At 43.2% G+C, this 19,608-nt stretch overlaps 1 protein-coding gene across 3 annotated transcripts; it reads left to right on the forward strand.

Moving 5' to 3' along the window:
* The first annotated feature begins 409 nt into the window (after positions 1-409).
* On the forward strand, positions 410-19,402 carry lrrc3ca (leucine rich repeat containing 3Ca). Of its 3 annotated transcripts, none has more exons than XM_029629360.2 (2): positions 410-522; positions 18,049-19,402. In XM_029629360.2, the coding sequence occupies exon 2, from the start codon at positions 18,132-18,134 to the stop codon at positions 18,924-18,926; it is 795 nt and encodes a 264-aa protein (XP_029485220.1). In that variant the 5' UTR covers positions 410-522; positions 18,049-18,131; the 3' UTR covers positions 18,927-19,402. The 3 variants fall into 3 exon arrangements, with proteins under 3 accessions (XP_029485220.1, XP_029485219.1, XP_029485218.1); XM_029629359.1 differs by lacking the exon at positions 410-522 and adding an exon at positions 769-822; XM_029629358.2 differs by lacking the exon at positions 410-522 and adding an exon at positions 6,844-7,126.
* The last annotated feature ends 206 nt before the right edge of the window (positions 19,403-19,608 follow it).

A 19,608-nucleotide genomic window follows, 5' to 3' on the forward strand; every position in this document is an offset into this window, starting at 1 on the left:
TTTCCTGCTAAGAATAAATATGTCAAACTCTTGGCAATGTTTTATTTCATATCAGAACTATAGTGTAGACTATACTGGATGATGCTGTGACCCATATAATACAGTACAGTATATATGGCTGGTTCTACATACACAACAGTGGAGGCTGCTGAGGGGAGGACGGCTCATAATAATGTCTGGCATGGAGTAAATGGAATGGCATGAAACAAATATATAGTTATTAGAACGGGTAAAGCCCCTTAGAACACAGTCTTACACTCAATATGGCTGACATGGTAACTGACATTGTCAGTGTAATTCTAGTTCTATGGCTTATTTCTATCACATTTGGAAAAAGACTCGGATTGCTCAATGCCACCATGGGGAATTCATTTCATATAACAACTCAAAGGAAACTAAGTATAACTATAAAAGCAGCACCACAGTCGGAGGATCCATGTGTAGCAAGTGAAGTGGGAGATTTCTAAAAAATTAAATAAAAAGCTCAATGGGATTAAATTGGCCACAATGCTCAACTAACAGGTAGGTAGCCTGTACATTGCACAGGGAGCGCAGCAAAAATATCTACTTTAGCTATAGCTGGTTACTAAAGCTAGTTAGCTAGCTTCTGAAAACGATTTGACTCAGCCAAGACAGGCACTAGATGTCATGATCGTTAAGTTATGGCTGCACGAAGTTTGTCTAACTAGCGCGAGTCGGTTTGGCTATCTCCCTCCATGCCATACGGTAGAGTAAACGCACTAGCCCTTCTATCGCCCCTCCCTTCTGATGAAACAAGCAGAGGGCACAAGCTCCCTGGAGTCGTTCGAGCAAATCTCACAAGTACACTGTTTTTGTTATTATTAAAACGTTATTCGAAATACTTTAGTTTCAAATGACCATCAGACTAGACGTAACACGGTAAACGTAAATCTGTGACAGTCTAATTAATATGATATATTACGTTTGGTATGGTTACGTAAGTCTTATGTACTTCTGAAAAGTAACATTCTGGACTGAATGGGAGGACTATGGTTGGCGTAATCACTGACTGGCCTATTTTTTAGTATAACTAGCTAACGTCCCTGTCGCTAAATCTCAGCCTCATTGTTCTATCCGTGTGTCTTACTGAGGCGACTAGTTAGCTACCTAGCTTACATTACTTTAAGGTCAATCATAGTTACCTAGCTAACTACCACTTACCAGCTAGATAAAATGTAGTAAGTCATTAAAAAAAGCCAAGAAAATTTAAAAATTTAAAGAAATGTATTTTGCATGAAAGTGTGTAACGTTACATCGTGTTTGTAGTCTATCGTATCGAGAATGTGAACGTGTTAGTTATCTTACCTTCAATGGTTCAGACATGCTTCTGCTGTATTCTGTTCCTGAAGCTTGATAACTTGAATTTTCTGAGCCTCTGACAAATTTTTCTAGCTAGTTTTTAGATCCGTAAACGTTATTCACTTTCTGTCCCTAATATTTGCAACCTTTAAAGGGCGCTTGTTTTTCCTTTGCTCGTAACGTTTGAAATGTTCAAACTTCGAACGTTCTCCCTCCCGCCAACAAGATGGACCTATCAGACAGGTTAAGATTTTTTCCCTCCGGCGTAAGCCAATGATATCTAACCAGAAGCATTATTATACCGCCCATTTCTAGAACAAAGAACGTTCAAATAATGGGGGGGGGGGGGGGGATAAACTACACTCTGAATTTTTCGCCCAATCAGTGAGACTGGAGTATCATAATTTCCCTTTGATTCAGGATCAATACATTAGCTGTAGAAGTAAAGAAAGGTACTGGATCACTTGACAGGGACTTTAGGCACTTGTGTTCTTCAGATAGTAAGGAGAGGGACATTATCTTTGCATGAGTGCAAATGACTAGAAATTGTATTCCAATGTTTAGTTAACATGTCATCATACTGTTGAAGCCTTCAAATAATCTTCAGAGAGTGAGTTTGTTTCCTAGTTTGTTTCCTACTGTGAGTGCTGCCTGACCAGGAGAGGGAGCCCTTTTTTTGGCCTTTGCCTTACAGGTTTGTCAAAAACGTTGGAATTATTTAACCCATGGCTCAAGGCCCCTCAGTACTAAATGGGTTTATCTCACTAGTAGGCGGTGGCCATGGCTTCATGTCCCTGTTGGTTTGTTTTCCTGCTAAGAATGAATATGTCAAACTCTTGGCAATGTTTTATTTCATATCAGAACTATAGTGTAGACTATACTGGATGATGCTGTGACCCATATAATACAGTACAGTATATATGGCTGGTTCTACATACACAACAGTGGAGGCTGCTGAGGGGAGGACGGCTCATAATAATGTCTGGCATGGAGTAAATGGAATGACATGAAACACATGGAACCATATGTTTGACGTATTTGATACCATTCCACCAATTCCCCTCCAGCCATTACCATGATCCTGTCCTCCTCAATTAAGGCCCCAACAACCTCCTGTGCTACACAAAATACTGTAGATTCACAGATATGACGCAGACTGCATACTCAAGAAAAACTCTTAAGATTCTAATTTGTTAATGGTCCTTAAGGATAACCTAGCAGCTGTAAATTAACTGCATGATTAATTATGCACCTTGGCTGGCCTGTCCGTGTAGAAAGTGGTGCAGTGAGACTTTGTATACTCAGTGGAAAAGTGTGTGATTGTTGTCAATCAGTACAACAGACTATCCACTTTCTGAATGAACCAATACTAGAGGGACAAACACCCACACAATCACAGACACACACACACACAAAAACATACATACATACATACATACATACATACATACATACATACATACATATACACAGTCTCTCACAGACACAGACCAGGGGGTAGACATCAGAGTACACAAGCACGCTAAGCATCTGGAAATAGAAACCCATTTGAAGTTGAAGAGGCACATTGGTAATGAAGTGAGATGGACACTCGCTGCCTGCCTCCCTTCCTGTTTATTTATTGATGGCGTGTTTTTGGGGCCTTGATGCAGTCTGACTGTTGTGGCAGCAGGGGAGACGGAAACAGGATTTGTCGCAGATCTGCGGATAGCTGTCTAACAGGGATCTCGAGTTGCTTGTTGCTTGATGTCCTCTGTCAGACAAGGATAGTGGGTTTTGGGATAGAGGTAGAGAAATGTTTATTTAAGCATCTGCTTGCAATGAACTCTCCAAACGCGTTTTACTGAGCAGTTGTGAAGCATGTCAGAAATGTCTATTAAAAATGTTCAGGGTGTGTAAAAATGTAATTCAGTTCACACGAGGGTCTTCATTTATTGACTCATGTAGATCGTAAAATAAAAAACATTTTTATTGAACCCTTATTTAACTAGGCAAGTCAGTTAAGAACAAATTCTTACTTACAATGACGGCCTACCACAGCCAAACCCGGACGATGCTGGGCCAATTGTGCACCGCCCTATGGGACTCCCAATCACGGCCGGATGGACACAACATTGTAAATAGATAAATATCCAATATCATATGCAACGGTAATACATCCTGAAATCTGACCTGACAACATTTTAAGTCCCATTCCTGTTTTGACCAAGTCACTCCCAGAAGAAGTATATTTGGAGAGGTATGCATGCAGTGACCTTTGAAGTGTATGCCCCTCCCTGCCTCCCTTTGTGAATATGCTTGACACAATGAAAGGGTGAGAAATATTAATCATAATGAAAGGGCATTAGGAAACAGGGCCAAGGAATGGCAAGGGCTACCATAATAATGTCACCTTTGAGGTACTGTGCACTAGCCTACAACCTCAGTCACTCTTTAGATAATAGCCCCATACTGAAACCAGCCCAGTAAATGTTAGTCCATTAGCTAGTGTTGTCGCACTAGTTAAAACATAACATGAGTGCTTTGACTGGATTTCAACAAGGCCACAATTTGGAAGTGAAAAATCAGACATTGTTTTGCATTGATTTTGACACATTCAGATTTTGTCCCTCCACTCCTGTTGACAGATTATGTCTGACTGAGGCTCGGAGGGAGATGAAGCTAAATTAGATAGTCTGGGAGTGGATGTGTGCGTGTGTCGTCATGTCTGTGTCAATCGAATCCCCATCTCCACATGCCCTTTACAAACTATCAGACACCAAGACTTGATTCACAAATCCATTTGGGTCTCCATCATTTTTACATCGCCTACAGGGTTGGGGTCAATTCGAATTAAAGGCAGTCAATTCAGGAAGTGATTTTAAGGTTCTACTTTGAGAAGTCATTGAAAATAAATGCTCTTGTTTCAGTTATTGAATTGTAATTTCCGTTTACTTTCTGAGCTGACTGCCTTCAAATAAATTGACCCCAACCCTGATTGCCAATGCTTCTCACGTCATATCTGCAGAAATGCGAATAACGTTTTCATAAGCTTGTCATATGGGCGCACTGAGAATTTTCCTTGTGATGAAGGAATCCTCCCGAGATATGATCAACTCTCTAGGAACAAGGTTGATCCATCCCATACAAATATATAGTTATTAGAACGGGTAAAGCCCCTTAGAACACAGTCTTACACTCAATATGGCTGACATGGTAACTGACATTGTCAGTGTAATTCTAGTTCTATGGCTTATTTCTATCACATTTGGAAAAAAACTCGGATTGCTCAATGCCACCATGGGGAATTCATTTCATATAACAACTCAAAGGAAACTAAGTATAACTATGTCCAATTTCCACAGTGAGGTGCATTGTTTAATTGCATTGTGGACTTTGATGCAAGCGTTCCTCACAGATATGCTGACCGGCAGTAACTCTGTTCCCCAAGGTGGTCGGGGGAATTATTTTTATATACTCTTGTCGCTTTTGATTTTTTTTTTTTAAATTTGCTGCCAGGGAAATAAATAAATAAGTTGGAAGTACTGTCATGCTCACAAAGACAAGCCACAGCTTTGATCTTGGAGTGAGCTGAGAGCAGTGAGGAGACAGAGCGCGAGGGTGAGAAAGAGACAAAGAGAGAGAGAGAGGGACAGGGGGAGTGAGAGAGAGAAAGATCGACAGAGAGAGAGAGACGGAGGGGAGGACCGCAGACCCTGGATCTCATTAATTACTCTCCTTTTGTTCTTGTGCCAGAGAGAGCGAAGCGTAGCCTCGCTAATCTTGGCACAACGTTCACATTCCATTGTTAATACAACATTACAGCAACTTCAGTATGCACCTCAGCTGAGTTCACACTTAGCAGCACTCCAGCACCACCATGTTGATGGGAGCAATCCAGGCAACTTATCCTCCTTAGAGGCCCAGCTGATTGAATCAAAGAGGGGAGAATTAACATTGATTCACTCGAAGGAGTTGGAGCACTTGGAGTGTAGTCTATCAGTATTGGGTATCACAGGAGGTTGGTGGCACCTTAATTGGGGAGGGCAGGCACGTGGTAATGGCTGGAGTGGAATACGTGGAAAGGTACAGTATCAATAACATCAAACACTTGGTTTCCAGGTGTTTGATGCCATTCCATTTGCTCCGTTCCAGACGTTATTATGAGCCGTCCTCCCCTCAGCGGCCTCCACTGTTAGGTACACTCTGTTAATGCAGAATGCATACATCCACCATTGCGGGCCGTTTTAAGTAATCTGTTGCTGCATGCAGAAGATGAAGGCAAGGCATTTGACTGTCTGAAAGTGCTGCTATCTCCTCCTCTCCCCTCTGCCTGCATCCCAAATGGCACCCTTTTCCCTATGTAGTGCACCATACAGGGAATAGGGTGCCATTTGGGACGCGTATCCTGTCGATGATAAGAAACTAGTCGCATTTTCTGCTGTTTCATCTTCATATGCTCATCCTCGTATGTAATCCGTACCTAATTGACAAGGAAAAGCGGCATAATCCACTCTCGCTGAGCACTGTAATCATGTGGCCAATACATACACAATAGCATCTTTAGTCTTCCCAGGTGATAAAACACAAATGAATTCCCATCAAGTCTATTCTTGAGCTATTTTGTAAAAGCAACAAACATTCATAACTCAGTCTCACACACACATCCTGTCATTGACATTGATTTGATGGTTTGAGGGGACATTGAGGGGGACTTACGTGGGGTGCTTTGATTGATTTAAATTCCATTAATACCCTTTTTGCTTGGCAGCCACTCTTGGGCCCCAGCCTGTGTCTGTTATCACAGTGTGGTTTTGATTGGATGGCTTCCTTATCGGTTGGCAACACACAGGAAGAGGCCCGGAGACAGCCAAAGATAGACAGCACTGGCAACACAGTACTGAAACAATAACCTGCAGATCAAACATGATTAGTCAAACCCCACTTTCTTAAAAGGGCAATCTGCAGTTCAAACGATAACAAAGTGGCGACCCCGCCAGTGTTTTGGTAAATAGCTCAGAGATGGGGCTGTAACCACTCAAATTCATAGATGGACCTATGGATGGAAGGACTGACCATCCATGAGATGAAATTTATCATTTGAACCATGTTTTGAAGCTTTACACTTTTTGTTTACATTGACTTTATTTACAAATATTGGAGAGAAACGAGCTTATATCTTGGGTTCTGATGGGGAATGACAGTTGAACTAAGCTCATGAGGCATTTATAAGTTATATTGAGAATCAATGGCTGTGTGAGTGTGTCTGTATGTGTGTGTGTTCTAACACAACTCAAATATATATTAAAATCTGTAAACTGTTTGTCAAAACACAAGCTCTTGGAAGACAAGAGTATAATACCAAACAAATGGTCTTTCATTATTATGTGCCCACTTAGGACAATGATTTCAGATGTCAGTAGCCAAACGTTGTCTTTTCAGTGTCTAAAATATATTCCGCTCCGTGGCTGCACTTGCACTATAATTATTTGTCATAATTGGCAGGATCACACTTGGATGAAACCCTCCATAGGCGTCGTACACTCGCGTGTTGTGTCCCTGCCAATTTTCCGATGGCTACAGCAATGTTAGTTTTCTGGTTGCGTGGAAACTAAAAAGCTGCATTGAGCAAGCACTCAATTCAAGGTGCATTGCGCGCCGTTGTTTTGGCGATATGCAACAGAGGACCCCATGGAAGCGACCGAATTCCAGTTTGGAGTGGAATGAATAATGATCTATTTTGAAGATTTAAAGTGGGCGTCTTGAAACTAAAGTGATTCGGTTGAGTGTCACACGCCATGCGAAGGAGGGGGAGAACGTTAAAGATGTGAGTAATGCTTATTCTGCATGTTATTCAAAATTCATGCATTTCATAGACATACATTTACATATACTGTTAAACACAGCATGCGGTGATATAGGCTACTATAAGGCTTTTATGATTGTGGAAATAACTGCAGCTCGTTTAATACATTCAGGCTCCAAAAATGCTTGTTGAAGAATGGGGCAAACAGTAGCTTATTACCTACCGTATTTAGCCTGACAAGATAGAAGACTAACTTCGAAAGGCTATCAATTCCCCAGGAGGCATTGGTCTAGCCTACACCCAGTAAGAGTTTATTATTGACACGCTTGTTGCTTACAATGAAAATAGTTACTATTACGCCAAAGAAAATGTGCAGGTAAAATATGTGTGTGTAAGCAACAATAGTAGATTAATAGCCTAAAAATAATATGTATTTATAAATGTATTGTATGTCAGAATACCATTCAAAGTGAACTGAACTTAAATAATACACTTGATTATTAATCCTTTAATTATTGCTTCAATTTTAGTTGATACCACAGGGGTCAAGTTCAAAATGGAAATTCATTCCTGCAGCTCTAAATTGCCATGTCGATTAATCAAAATGATGTTCTGCTTAAAGGGTCAATATTGCTAAATAGATTTTTTGACTTTTAAATGAAGGATATGTACCCATTTGGTTCTTGGGAAGAAAAAAAAAAGATATTTAAGCATGGTCAGGCCTTTGGATTCATAGGTCTGTCTATACATTTGAGAGTGGTTACATTTCTCCAGCCCATCCCTCCACTCTTTACTAAAACAGTGGCTGGGTGGCGCACTTTGTTATTGTTTGAACCCTAGATGGCCTCTAACGAAAACGTGTGTTCCTGTTTCTCTAACACATGGCTGGCTAGGCAAGCACCAGTACTATAATATATAATTCTGGGAATAAATGCATGATGGATTTCAATGGAAATCAGACAGGCAGGCAATAATAATCCCTAAACCGACTGAAATTTGTTCATAATTGGGGTGGATAGGGACAGAGTTGGGAGAGCATGGTAATATGGTTAGACTCATATGTAAGTGTCTGCATCTCAACATAACATTGAGATATTTCCCTCACAGCTGTATTTGTTCTTCTGTGCTTCCTCTCTCCTCACCTCCCTTTCTGTGTCTCATCCTCATGACCTACATAGGCCTAACTTGTCTATCATTGGTTGTCTGGCCAGAATGATAATTACAATGAACAATCACAACAAAATAATACATGAACAACTTTGACAATCCTTTGCTTTGAGGACATTGTAGTTCTATTCCTTCGGGATTATAATGGTTTTGCTGAGTTAGGTCCTAAATTTGCGTCATATCAAAATTATTGCTCTTGCGCACTTGGTGCCTGAGATGTAGCCTATTATTCTAACATTGACTGCAGTCAATTTATGAACTGCCAAAACTGACCTCTGGGCACTTGTCTTGAGCACAGTGTCAATTTAAACGCAGGAGAGGTCAATTATAGTTGGGTTGGTGATGTCTTTATAGCTTAATTAACCTGATTTTATTGATCAGTTGATTTAATGAGGTTGGTGTTGCACTCTTTCTCTCTTGTTGTCCCATAGCTTTATCCCTCACTCACTTTCGTCTCTCCATCACCACATCCTTCCCTCCATCACTCCTCCAGCCTCCGCTTTTCATTAACAGCTGTCCTTCTCAGCCCATGACATGCTAGTATCTCCCTCTTTCCTCTGATGCATCTCATTAATCTCTCTTCAGTGGGCCTTCCTCTGTGTTCTTCTCCATTGTCATGTTACCTATTTTCCTCAGATCTCTCCTTTTTTTCTCTCTCTCTCTCTCTCTCTCTCCTCATGTGTCCAGTTTCCTTGGTTCCCCACAGCTCCACCTCATCAGGGCAGCATGCATCATGGTGGGAAAATGACCGCTTTTCTTACACAGTAACACTTTAGGCATCCTTTTCATATCCTTGAGCATTTTGTCTTATCTGTAGTCAGGGCTGTTCCACTATATCCTCTTTGTTTGGCTTTAATAAAGAAATGGGGATAATCATCTGAGTGTGTCTTTTGAAAGAAGAAGGTCAGGGCTGATAGGGACGGTCTTGAACTTTCAACTGGTCTGGCCTATTGCAATGAGACTTGTTAGGATGCGTCATTTAGACGACTCCCCCGGTCATGTGGTACTTAGAGATCGATTTCATTTTTTAAATCTTGGTAAGTGGATCTTGCCATTTTAAAGAACCAGCCGAAGTCCGAGAGTTTAAGTTAAATTATTTTTTACAGGAGAGGATATAGCTGCTAGCACCACACCCTAAGGCTGTTTGGGTTGCCTTTGTTGCCTTTTTTTTTTAGCTTTAGCATGTAGCCTTACAGTGCTGTTGGGTGGCCAAAATACATGTCAAGTGAGTTTTTCCTTAAGAGGATTAGTAATGGGATAGCAAATGGTTGGTGTTCAGGTATTAATGAAGGGTGTTAGGGTAAAAGGACAGATTATTTTTTAGAGGCTTACATGCTAAATAAAAAGTGTAAATTACACGACTCATTAACAAGTTGTTAGCTCAGTGTTGTTTGCACTGACCCCGGTTCTGAGTGCGTAAACAGTTTATGGATTAGCCTACTGAACACAGTTCACATCAGTAGCTGATGGATTACCAGGACGTGTACTCAACTGTCAAGTGTCTTCACTGACATTTTCAACCTCTCCCTGACCGAGTCTGTAATGCCTACATGTTTCAAGCAGACCACCATAGTCCCTGTGCCCAAGTAAGCGAAGGTAACCTGCCTAAATGATTACCGCACCGTGGCACTCACGTCGGTAGCCATGAAGTGCTTTGAAAGGCTGGTCATGGCTCACACATCAACAGCATCCTCTCCCGGACACCCTAGACCCACTTCAATTCGTATACCGCCCCAACAGATCCACAGATGACGCAATCTCAATCACACTTCACACTGCCCTTTCTCACCTGGACAAAGGGAACACCTATGTGAGAATGCTGTTCATTGACTACAGCTTAGCGTTCAACACGATAGTGCCCACAAAGCTCATCACTAAGTTAAGGACTCTGGCAGAGGATTCTGGACTTACTGACGGGCCGCCCCCAGGTGGTAAGAGTTGGCAACAACACGTCTGCCATGCTGATCCTTAACACTGGGGCCCCACAGGGGTGTGTACTTAGTCCCCTCCTGTATTCCCTGTTCACCCACGACTGCGTGGCCAACACCCTCATTAAGTTTGCTGACGACACAACAGTGGTAGGCCTGATCACCGACAATGATGAGGCGGCCTATAGGGAGGAGGTCAGAGAACTGGCAGTGTGGTGCCAGGGCAACAACCTCTCCCTCAATGTGAGCAAGACAAAGGAGCTGATTGTGGACTACAGGAAAATGTGGGCCGAACAGGCCCCCATTAACATCAGCGAGGCTGTAGTGGAGCGGGTCGAGAGTTTCAAGTTCCTTGGTGTCCACATCACCAACAAACTATCATGGTCCAAACATACCAAGACAGTCCTGAAGACGTCACGACAAAACCTTTTCCCCCTCAGGAAACTGAAAAGATGGGCCAATTGTGCGTCGCCTCATGGGTCTCCCGGTCACGGCCGGCTGTGACACAACCTGGTATCAAACCAGGATCTGTAGTAACGCAGCTAGCACTGCGATGCAGTGCATTTGACCGCTGCGCCACTCGGCCCCTGAATGCTGAATTGAAGGCCCCTGAATGCCAAATTGATTGCATGTTCCTTGTTGAAACATGGCTGTCATCAGACTGTAGTGCCGCTCTTATTGAAGCCTCCCACCGGCCTACAGCTTTTCATACTCTATCAAAAAAGGGTGGGAGAACAGTCTCTATTTTTACTAATGCTCTCAGCTGTAAGGACATTTTGTTTGGTGACTTTGGGTCTTTTGAGCATCATGCTATTCTGTTTAAATGTCAGCCATCAGTGCTGGTCATAACCCTGCATAGGTCGTCAAAGCACCGCCCCACTTTCTTTACTGATTTATCTGAATTATTGTCGATTGTCCTTGAGAACTATGATAAAATCATTGTGTTGGGTGATTTTAATATTAATCTTGACCAAGAAACTGAATCCAAGGCCATTGAATTTATTAATATTTTATGCTCTATGGACTTTATCCAGCATGTTGCTAGGCCCGCCCTACTCTGGACCTGGTTATTTCCCACCTGGACAAAAGGAACACCTATGTGAGAATGCTGTTCATTGACTACAGCTCAGCGTTCAACACCATAGTACCCTCAAAGCTCATCACCAAGCTAAGGAACCTGGGACTAAACACCTCCCTCTGCAACTGGATCCTGGACTTCCTGATGGGCCGCCCCCAGGTGGTGAGGGTAGGTAGAAACACATCTGCCACGCTGACCCTCAATACTGGAGCTCCCCAGGGGTGCGTGCTCAGTCCCCTCCTGTACTCCCTGTTCACCCACGACTGCATGGCCAGGCACGACTCCAACACCATCATTAAGTTTGCTGAAGACACAACAGTGTAGGCCTGATCACCGACAATGACGAGACAGCCTATAGGGAGGAGGTCAGAGACCTGGCCGGGTGGTGCCAGAAGAACAACCTATCCCTCAACATAATCAAGACTAAGGAGATGATTGTGGACTACAGGAAAAGGAGCACCGAGCACGTCCCCATTCTCATCGACGGGGCTGTAGTGGAGCAGGTTGAGAGCTTCAAATTCCTTGGTGTCCACATCAACAACAAACAAGATAGGTCCAAACACACCAAGACAGTCGTGAAGAGGGCACGACAAAGCCTATTCCCCCTCAGGAAACTAAAAAGATTTGGCATGGGTCCTGAGATCCTCAAAAGGTTCAACAGATGCAACATCGAGAGCATCCTGACCCGTTGCATCACTGCCTGGTACGACAATTGCTCGGCCTCCGACCGCAAGGCACTTCAGAGGGTAGTGCGTATGGCCCAGTACATCACTGGGGCAAAGCTGCTTGCCATCCAGGACCTCTACACCAGGCGGTGTCAGAGGAAGGCCCTAAAAATTGTCAAAGACCCCAGCCACCCCAGTCATAGACTGTTCTCTCTACTACCGCATGGCAAACAGTACCGGAGTGCAAAGTGTACCACCCGGATCAAGATGCAGAGGGAGGTGTTTAGTCCCAGGGTCCTTAGCTTAGTGATGAGCTTTGAGGGCACTATGGTGTTAAACACTGAGCTGTAGTCAATGAATAGTATTCTCACATCGGTGTTAATTTTGTCCAGGTGAGAAAGGGCAGTGTGGAGTGCAATAGAGACTGCATCATCTGTGGATCTGTCAGGGCGGAATGCGAATTAGTGGGTCTAGGTCTAGGGTTTCAGGGATAATGGTGTTGATTTGAGCCATGACCAGCCTTTCAAAGCACTTCATGGCTCAAGAAGTGAGTGCTACGGGTCGGTAGTCATTTAGACAGGTTACCTTAGTGTTCTTGGGCACAGGGACTATGGTGGTCTGCTTGAAACATATTGGTATTACAAACTCAGTCAGGGACAGGTTGAAAATGTCAGTGAAGACACTTGCCAGTTAGTCAGCGCATGCTTGGAGTACACGTCCTGGTAATCCATCTGGCCCTGCTGCATTGTGAATGTTGACCTGTTTAAAGGTCTTACTCACATCAGCTATGGAGAGCGTGATCACACAGTCGTCCGGAACAGCTGATGATCTCATGCAAATTTCAGTGTTACTTACCTTGAAGCGAGCATAGAAGTAATTTAGCTAGACTGGTAGGCTCATGTCACTTGGCAGCTCGTGGCTTTGCTTCCCTTTGTAGTCTGTAATAGTTTGCAAGCCATGCCACGAGTGTATGAGCCAGTGTAGTACGACTCAATCTTAGCCCTGTATTGACACTTTGCCTGTTTGATGGTTAGTCGGCGGGAATAGCGGGATTTCTTATAAACTTCTGGGTTAGAGTCCCGCTCCTTGAAAGTGGCAGGTCTAGCCTTTAGCTCAGTGCGGATGTTACCTGTAATCCATGGCTTCTGGTTGGGGTATGTACTAGAGGTCGACCGATTAATCTGAATGGCCGATTAATTAAGGCCGATTTCAAGTTTTCATAACAAATCTGTATTTTTGGGCTCCGATTTTTAAAATTATTATTATTATTATTATTGTATACCTTTTATTTAACTAGGCAAGTCAGTTAAGAGCACATTCTTATTTTCAATGACGGCCTAGGAACGGTGTGTTAACTGCCTTGTTCAGGGGCAGAACGACAAGATTTCCACCTTGTCAGCTCAGGGGATTTAATCTTGCAACTGTACAGTTAACTAGTCCAACGCTCTAACCATTGCACTCCACGAGGAGCCTGCCTGTTACGCAAATGCAGTAGAAGCCAAGGTAAATTGCTAGCTAGCATTAAACTTATCTTATAAAAAACAATCCATCATAACCACTAGTTATAACTACTAATCCAGTTTAGCATGCAATATTAACCAAGTTAAATTGTGTCATTTCTCTTGTGTTCATTGCACGCAGAGTCAGGGTATATGCAACAGTTTGTGCTGCCTGGCTCATTGCGAACTAATTTGCCAGAATTTTACGTAATTATGACATAACATTGAAGGTTGTGCAATGTAACAAGAATATTTAGACTTATATTATTTAGACTTTAGACTTTATCTAACGGGATGCCACCCGTTAGATAAAATACCGAACGGTTCCGTATTTCACTGAAATAATAAACGTTTTGTTTTCGAAATTATAGTTTCCGGATTCGACCATATTAATGACCAAAGGCTCGTATTTCTGTGTGTTATTATGTTATAATTAAGTCTGATTTGATAGAGCAGTCTGACTGAGCAGCAGCAGGCCCGTAATCATTCATTCAAACAGCACTTTTGTGCGTTTTGCCAGCAGCTCTTCGCAAGCACACCGCTTTTTATGACTTCAAGCCTATCAGCCTAATGGCTGGTGTAACCAATGTGAAATGGCCAGCTAGTTATCTGGGTGTGCGCTAATACCGTTTCAAACGTCACTCGCTTTTAGATTTGGAGTAGTTATTCCTCTTGTGCTGCAAGGGCCGCGGCTTTTGTGGAGCGATGGGTAATGCCGCTTCGAGTGTGTCTGTTGTCGATGTGTTCCTGGTTCGAGCCCAGGTAGGGGCGAGGAGGGGGACGGAAGCTATATTGTTACACTGGCAATACTATAGTGCCTATAAGAACATCCAATAGTCAAAGGTCTATGAAATACAAATGGTATAGAGAGAAATAGTCCTATAAATACTATATTAACTACAACCTAAAACCTCTTACCTTGGAATATTGAAGTCTCATGTTAAAAGGAACCACCAACTTTCATATGTTCTCATCTTCTCAGCAAGGAACTTAAACGTTAGCTTTTTTACATGGCACATATTTTACATGGTACACATTTTACATGGGACACACAGTACATGGCACATATTGCATAATGGCACATATTACTTTCTTCTCCAACACTTTTTGTTTTGCATTATTTAAACCAAATTGAACATGTTTCATTATTTATTTGAGGCTAAATTGATTGTATTGATGTATTATATTAAGTTAAAATAAGTGTCCATTCAGTATAATTGTCATTATTACAAATAAATAAATAAAACAATTGGCCGATTAATCGGTATCGACTTTTTTGGTCCGCCAATAATCGGTATCGGCGTTGAAAAATCATAATCGGTCGACCTCTAGTATGTACGTAAAGTCACTGTGGGGACAACGTCATCGATGCACTTATTGATGAAGCCAATGACTGATGTGGTGTACTCCTCAATGCCATCGGAATAATCCCGGAACATATTCCAGTCTGTGCTAGTAAAACAGTCCTGTAGCTTAGCATCTGCTTCATCTGACCAATTTTTTTATTGACCGAGTTATTGGTGCTTCCTGCTTAAGTTTTTGCTTGTAAGCAGGATCAGGAGGATAGAATAATGGTCAGATTTGCCAAATGGAGGTCGAGGGTGAGCTTAGTACATGTCTCTGTGTTTGGAGTAAAGGTGGTCCATTGTTTTTTCTCCCTCTGGTTGCACATTTCACATGCTGAAAGACATTTGGTAAGACAGATTTAAGTCCCTGGTCACTAGGAGCACCGCATCTGGATGAGCATTTTCCTGTTTGCTTATGACCGTATACAGCTCATTGAGTGCGGTCTTAGTGCCAGCATCGGTTTGTGGTGGTAAATAGACAGCTACAAAGAATATAGATGAAAACTCTCTTAGTAAATAGTGTTGTCTACAGCTTATCATGAGATACTCTACCTCAGGCGAGCAAAACCTCGAGACTTCCTTTGACCCCTTGTCTTACCAGATGCTGCTGTTCTATCGAAAAAGCATAAAACCCGCCAGCTGTATGTTATTCATGTCGTCGTTCAGCTACGACTCTGTGAAACATAAGATATTACAGTTTTTAAATGTCCCTTTGGTAGGATATACATGCTCGCAGTTCGTCTATTTTATTATCAAATGATTGTACGTTGGCTAATAGGACCGATGGTAAAGAAAGATTACCCACTCGCCGTCGAATCCTTACAAGGCACCCAGACATGCGTCCCAGATATCTCTGTCTCTTTCTCCTGCGAATGACTGGGATGAGAGCCTTGTTGGGTGTTTGGAGTAAATCCTTTGCATCCATCTCATTAAAGAAACATTATCTTCTTCCAGTACGGGGTGAGTAATCACTGTCGTGATATCTAGAAGCTCTTTTTGGTCATAAGAGACGGTGGCAAAAACATTATGTACAAAATAAGTAACAAATAACGTGAAAAAACACACACAATAGCACAATTTGGTTAGGGGGCTGTAAAACAGCAGCCATCTCCTCCGGCGCCATTATCGTTAGATGTTACTTTAGCTAGTATGGTGACAACGATGTTAGTTGTGTGTAGTGTTTATTTTTGCCTGGTCACATACAGCTGATGTGTTGTGCATTGAAGTCCACAATCAAAGGGAAGAGGTGAGAGGAGGAGAGTGCATAGATGCGAGAAGGGATACAACGTGGTTGCTATGAAAGTGAACTGTGTTTACGCGTGATATTCATTCCACCGTTTATGTTGAAAAACGATTCTTAAAAGGACGCAAACGGAACAAAATGGGGATAAACATACCTGAATTTGTCCAATAGAAACTCTTGTTTGCAACTGTTGGACTAATGATTACACCGCATATCAGCAAGATGCTGGCAGGAGTGTGCAAGGCGGTATTGAATGTCACCGTCTGTCACCTCAAATTTGTGTCTCGACCTGTGTGCACCTACATTGTAAACTGTCATTCATTGGCTAGGCTGTAGCAACCTCATGATGGGTATACAAAAAAAAATGCTGTTACATTGAGCTGGGTGAATGGAATATGAATGACAGTCATCCAATATGCTTTAATAGAAAGAAGGCCATGCTCATAAAAAAAGAAAATCATCCTCCATCTTAAACGGCACTGACCGCCACTGATGTTATCCCTTGACAGCGTCATCAGAAAGCACAGCATTGATTTTCACTGCTATGCAGATGATACACGACTTTACATTTCTGTATCACCAGAGGATTTGAACTCCATGGATAAATGATTCGACTGTATTAGTGATTTAAATACTTGGATTGCTCACAAGACAAGGCCGAAAGTACTTATTGTTGGAGCCAAAGCACAGAGAGAGAATCTGGCTGCACATTTTAATTCATGCGCAATAAAGATAGTTGTTATTTTAGATTCTGAACTCAATTTCAAATCACACATTAGGAATGTGACCAAAATAGATTTTTACCAAATTGCCAAGGTGCAGCTGTTTCTCTCTGACTGATACAGTCAGACTCATCCATGTTTTTATTACAAGCCGGCTTGACTACTTTAATGCTCTCCTGTCTGGTCTTCCCAAGAAAGCCATCGGTCAACTGAAAAACAAACAAAATGCTGCAGCATGGGTACTGACCAAGACCAGACAGAGCACACACATTACACTGGTTTTAAGGTCTACACTGGCTGCCTGTTACTTTTAGAATCATTTTAAGGTTTTTCTATTGGTTTTTAAATCCATCCACGATTGTGCACCCCAATACATGTCAAACATGCTTTTAAGATATGGACCCAGTAGTTCCCTCAGGTCATCTGTCACTGGCCTTTAACTATCCCAAAGCCTAGGACCAAGAAGCATGGAGAGGTTATTATGCCCCCAGCCTCTGGAATAGCCTGCCAGAGAACCTGAGGGGAGCTGAAACTGTGGGCATATTTAAAAGAGATCTCTTCATTTTTAGCTTCGCTTTTCCTCAGAGTGCTTTTTAGTTGTTCAGTGTAGCATTCTTTTTGTTGTTGTCTTATTTTTGTTGTGTAGTAAATATTTCAGCTTTTATTTTCATTGTTTGTTTTTTTCCTGTAAAAGCACATTTTGTTGCACTCAATGTCTGAAATGTGCTTTATAAATAAAGCTTGATTCAATTTGATGCACTGAAAAAAACATTTTTTAAAAACTTTATTTGACCTTTATTTAACTAGGCAAGACGGTTAAGAACAAATTCTTATTTTCAATGATGGCCTTGGAACAGTGGGTTAACTGCCTTGTTCAGGGGCAGAACAACAGATTTTTACCTTGTCAGCTCGGGGGGATTCGATCTTGCAACCTTTCGGTTACTAGTCCAACGCTCTAACCACTAGGCTACCTGCCGAAATAAGCCAGCACTGCAGGGATGTCAATTATCAGTCCCACTGCCACCAAAGCACTTTTTGCGAGTGCACTTTTTTATCCTTATGTTTTCCTTAAAGCTGTAAGTATTAACATGGTTTAGTCAGCCAACTGTGCTGAACAAGACCGCAAGATCCCCTCCGCATCCTCACCACAGTTCCACTAGTTATCCTGCATCTGTGTTTGAAGTAACACATCTATTTATAATAAATGTTTTGCATGGTTGGTGACCAATTGTACCTCTCCTATCAGTGGGTTGTGTTGTCTCCCTCCACCAATCATGCTTCCTGTTTCTCCATAGGCTTGACAGCTATTGGGGAGGTTGACACTGGCTCCGCCCCTTCGCTCAGGTTGGTCTTCCCTGGAGCATGCCCATATCCCACCATGCACCTGCTGGCGAGCGGTTGGCTACTGCGCCATTCGGTGGTCATGTGTCTGCTGCTGCACAGCGTGGTGCTGATGACCTGCTTCCACCACGCCGCCACCAGCTGCTCCCAGGGCTGCTACTGCTCTGAGAGCGACGGCCGTGGAAAGACGGTGCGCTGCAGCAACCTGCGTCTCACGGAGATCCCCCAGGACCTACCCAATGACACCCGGCGCATCTACCTGGACTTCAACCTGCTCACCGAGGTCCCCAGCAATGCTTTCCAGGGTCTGCCCCTGCTCAGCGAGCTGGACCTCTCCAACAACGAGCTGGCCAAGCTGGAGCGAGGGGCCTTCAGGAGCCTGGGGCCCTCGCTCACCTTCCTGGACTTGTCTTCCAACAAATTGGTCAACTTTAACCCTGAGGCCTTTGAGGGGCTGTGGGCGCGCGCCAACCTGACCAATAACCCGTGGCACTGCGACTGCAGCCTGCAGATGTCCATGCCCCACATTGACCTGGAGCCCCTCTCGCTGACGGGCATTGTGTGTGAGACGTCGGATCCGCCCGACGTGGGGGCGGAGGGTGTGCCCTTCCTGCTGGCCCAGGACCTGGACCTGTGCGTGGTGATGAAGAAGACCACGGACGTGGCCATGCTGGTCACCATGTTCGGCTGGTTCACCATGGTCATCTCCTACCTGGTCTACTACGTCCGGCACAACACGGAGGACGCCCGCCGCCACCTGGAGTACCTCAAGTCTCTGCCCACCAAGCCGGGCCCGTCCGAGGCCTCTTCTACTGTCAGCACTATGGTATAGCCCAGGACCAGGAGAGCCCAGATGGGGGCTTAGGCTTGAGGGCTAAGTCTGCCAGAGGAGGTGGTTATTATAGGGCCGTAACCTGGCTGCACCCACACTTCAGGCCATTCAGTGCCAGCCAAGGAGAGTTCTGTCTGGCTTTTAGGTGGGTGCCACAGCGGCACTAGGATTTGTGTCCATATATGCAGGAAGCCCATCCAGACTTGGGCACCGTACATAACCCAGATTAATAATTGAACCAGGAGTGGCCCATTATCAAAATTGTGCCTGTGAAGGGTCCTTTGGCCATATAAAACAGCTAACAGAACAACAGGATAGCAACACACACTATGAACAACTCTGTCACTCCGTATCCTTCCATGTACAATTATTGTTTTCCATACAACATCCATATAGTATACGCAGTCCATAAACAGTGAAATGTAGTTCTTTACAATAAAACAATGTATTCCATGGGTTTCTTTTTGAAATTATCATTGGTGCAAATGGTCTTATTTTACCTCCAAGAAACTAAGCAAATGTATGTGCATATGTCAACTGGACCATCAGTTGAATCTGCCTATAATGTGTTCAGGCCATTGTACTAGAATGATACACATGAATCATTAATCAATGAAACGCTCCAACCGGTGAAAGGGCTCAGAGATCTGATTGATCCACACACCACTATAAAACAGTACAC

Source organism: Oncorhynchus nerka, linkage group LG23 (genome assembly GCF_034236695.1).
Source record: "Oncorhynchus nerka isolate Pitt River linkage group LG23, Oner_Uvic_2.0, whole genome shotgun sequence".
In the NCBI taxonomy this organism is placed as follows: domain Eukaryota; kingdom Metazoa; phylum Chordata; class Actinopteri; order Salmoniformes; family Salmonidae; genus Oncorhynchus; species Oncorhynchus nerka.